The 2,255-nt window shown below is 61.4% G+C and overlaps 1 protein-coding gene across 1 annotated transcript; it reads right to left on the bottom strand.

Annotated features, from left to right (window-relative positions):
- Positions 1–6: 6 nt before the first annotated feature.
- Positions 7–1,102, bottom strand: LOC113980004 (class I histocompatibility antigen, F10 alpha chain-like; the record flags this gene model as incomplete). Its single annotated transcript, XM_027707278.1, has 3 exons — positions 784–1,102; positions 304–579; positions 7–70 (listed from the first exon to the last, which is right to left on the bottom strand). Coding segments are annotated over exons 1-3 (644 nt in total), but the record flags the coding sequence as incomplete, so codon positions are not given.
- Positions 1,103–2,255: the final 1,153 nt, after the last annotated feature.

The raw sequence follows: 2,255 nt of genomic DNA, 5'->3' as shown, positions 1-2,255 counted from the left end.
CCGTACGCGTGGCAGGACAACGTCAGGATCCCGTGTTCCTCTTTCCCAGACACATGGACATCGGGGGGATCTGGAATGGGATAATGGTGAGATCCATTCATGGAATTCCCATGGGAATGGGATTGGAGTGAGATCCATCCACAGAATTCCCATTGGAATAGGACAACAGTGGGATCCATCAGTGGAATTCCCATGGGAGTTGGATGACTCAGATTCACCCACAGAATTCCCACGGGAATTCCCGTGTTCCTCAGTTCCACCCTCCCAAATCCCACATTCCCATGGGAATTCTGTCTCCCTCACCTTTGCGCTCCAGCGCCTCCCGCCCGTATCCGACGTATTTCCGGAGCCATTCCAGACAGATGTTCTCCAGGTAATTTGTCCAATAGTCCACCATGATCCCCTCGAGTTCCCAGTTCCTCTTGGTGATCTGGGCAGCTCCATCGGCCACCACGAAGCTCCCGGATCCCAGCTCGAAGGAGATGGAATCCCGCCCATCAAAGCTGAACCGATCGGATCCACGGACGCTCCCGTCGGACAGGAGGTCACAGCCAGAAAGCCGCTGCCACGTGTGGAGACCTGGGGGGGGGACTGGATCCATGGAGACCCTGGAATTGTGTCCCAGCCCAACAGAGCCCCATTCCAGCCCTGTGGAGCCCCAGAGTCTGATGAACACCCACAGAGCCTCATCCCAGCCCTTGGAGCGCCTTGGATCCATATCCCAGCCCCACAGATCCCATCCCAGCCCCACACATCCCCCATTCCCCGGCTCCCCCCACTCACCCCCACTCCAGTTGTACCGGTCCCGCAGGATCTCCAGGTCGGTGGCAGCCATGAGCCGGTTCCACTCGTTGATCTGGGTCTCTCTATCCCAATATCCCGGCTCGGCTCCGGCCGCCATCCACGGCGTCAGCGGCTCCGTCCGGCCCCGCTCGCTGTCGTAGCGTGTGATGAGGATCCCGTCCACGTATCCCAGGGACAGGTATTGAGGGATCCCCGGGCTGGGCTCCGATACCGCCACATCCAGGTAACGCAGGGAGTGGAGAACTGGGGGGACACGGAGATTTGGGGGGTCCAGGTGGGACATGGGTCAAGGAAAGGGGGAACTGGGAGAGCTGGGAGAGCCAGGAAGGGGGTCTGGGGATCCCAGGGCCAAGGAAAGGAGGGTGTGGGGACTGGGAGAGGTGGGATGGGGCATCCAGGGGTCCCTGTGCCCAGGAAAGGAGGGGCCAGGGGTGGGAAAAGAGAGGTCATGGGCTGAGGAGAGTCAGAATGGCTGGGAAAGGGGGTGCAGGGGGTGTTGGTGCAGGATAAGGGGGTTCAATTTGGTCCTGGAGCTGGGCATGGGGGTTCAGGGGTGTCCCAGTGCTGGATCAGGGGGTGCAGGGGGATCCCTGTGCCTGGAAATGGAGGTTCAGGGGGGCTTCCAGACCCAGGAATGGGGGTTCAGGGGTATTCCCTTCCCAAGAATGGGGGTTCAGGGGGGCTCCCAGTCCTGGGAATGGGGGTTCAGAGGGTCCCGGTGCCAGATAAGAGCATTTAGGGAAGTGCAGGTGCTGGGGGAGGGAGTGCAGAGGGTCCCGGTGCCCAGGAAATGGAAGTTCAGGGGGTCCCGGTGCCCAGGAATTGCGGTCGAGGGCGTTCCCGGTGCCTGGGACCCCCCTGTAGGAAGCACAGGGAGTGGAGAACTGGGGGTGTTACAGAGACCGGATAGTTTGGGAGGTCCAAGGGTCAAGGAAGCGCAACTGGGAGAGCCCAGAAGGGTCCAAGGTTCAAGGAAAGGGGGGGCTGGGACTGGGAGAGGCGGGATAGGGGATCCAGGGGGTCCCTGTGCCCAGGAAAGGGGGGTCCAGTGGTCCCCGATGTTGAGGAAAATGGGGTCTGGGGTCTGGGAAAGGCAGGAATGGGGGTCCAGGGGGTCCCAGGGTCAAGGAAAAGGGAGGATCGGGGGTCTGGGAGAGGCGGGATTGGCAGGAAAAGGGGCAGAGGGGGGTATTTGATGAGGATAAGGGAGTTCAGAGGGGTCCTGGAGCCGGGGATGGGGGTTCACAGGGGTCCCAGTGCCCAGAAATGGGGGTTCAGGTGGGTTTCCATGCCCAGGAATGGGGGTTCAGGGAGGTTTTGGTGCCCAGGAATAGAAATTAGGGGGTCCTGCTGCCGGGTCAGGAGGTTTAAGGGTGTCCCGGTGCGGAGGGAGAGGGTGCAGGCGGGGTCCCGGTGCCCGGAAATGGAGGTTCAGGGAAGTGCCGGTGCCC

This window comes from Neopelma chrysocephalum, unplaced genomic scaffold (assembly GCF_003984885.1).
Source record: "Neopelma chrysocephalum unplaced genomic scaffold, ASM398488v2 Primary Assembly neopelma1_91569, whole genome shotgun sequence".
NCBI classification, from domain to species: domain Eukaryota; kingdom Metazoa; phylum Chordata; class Aves; order Passeriformes; family Pipridae; genus Neopelma; species Neopelma chrysocephalum.
This window is presented reverse-complemented; position numbering and strand designations above follow the sequence as displayed.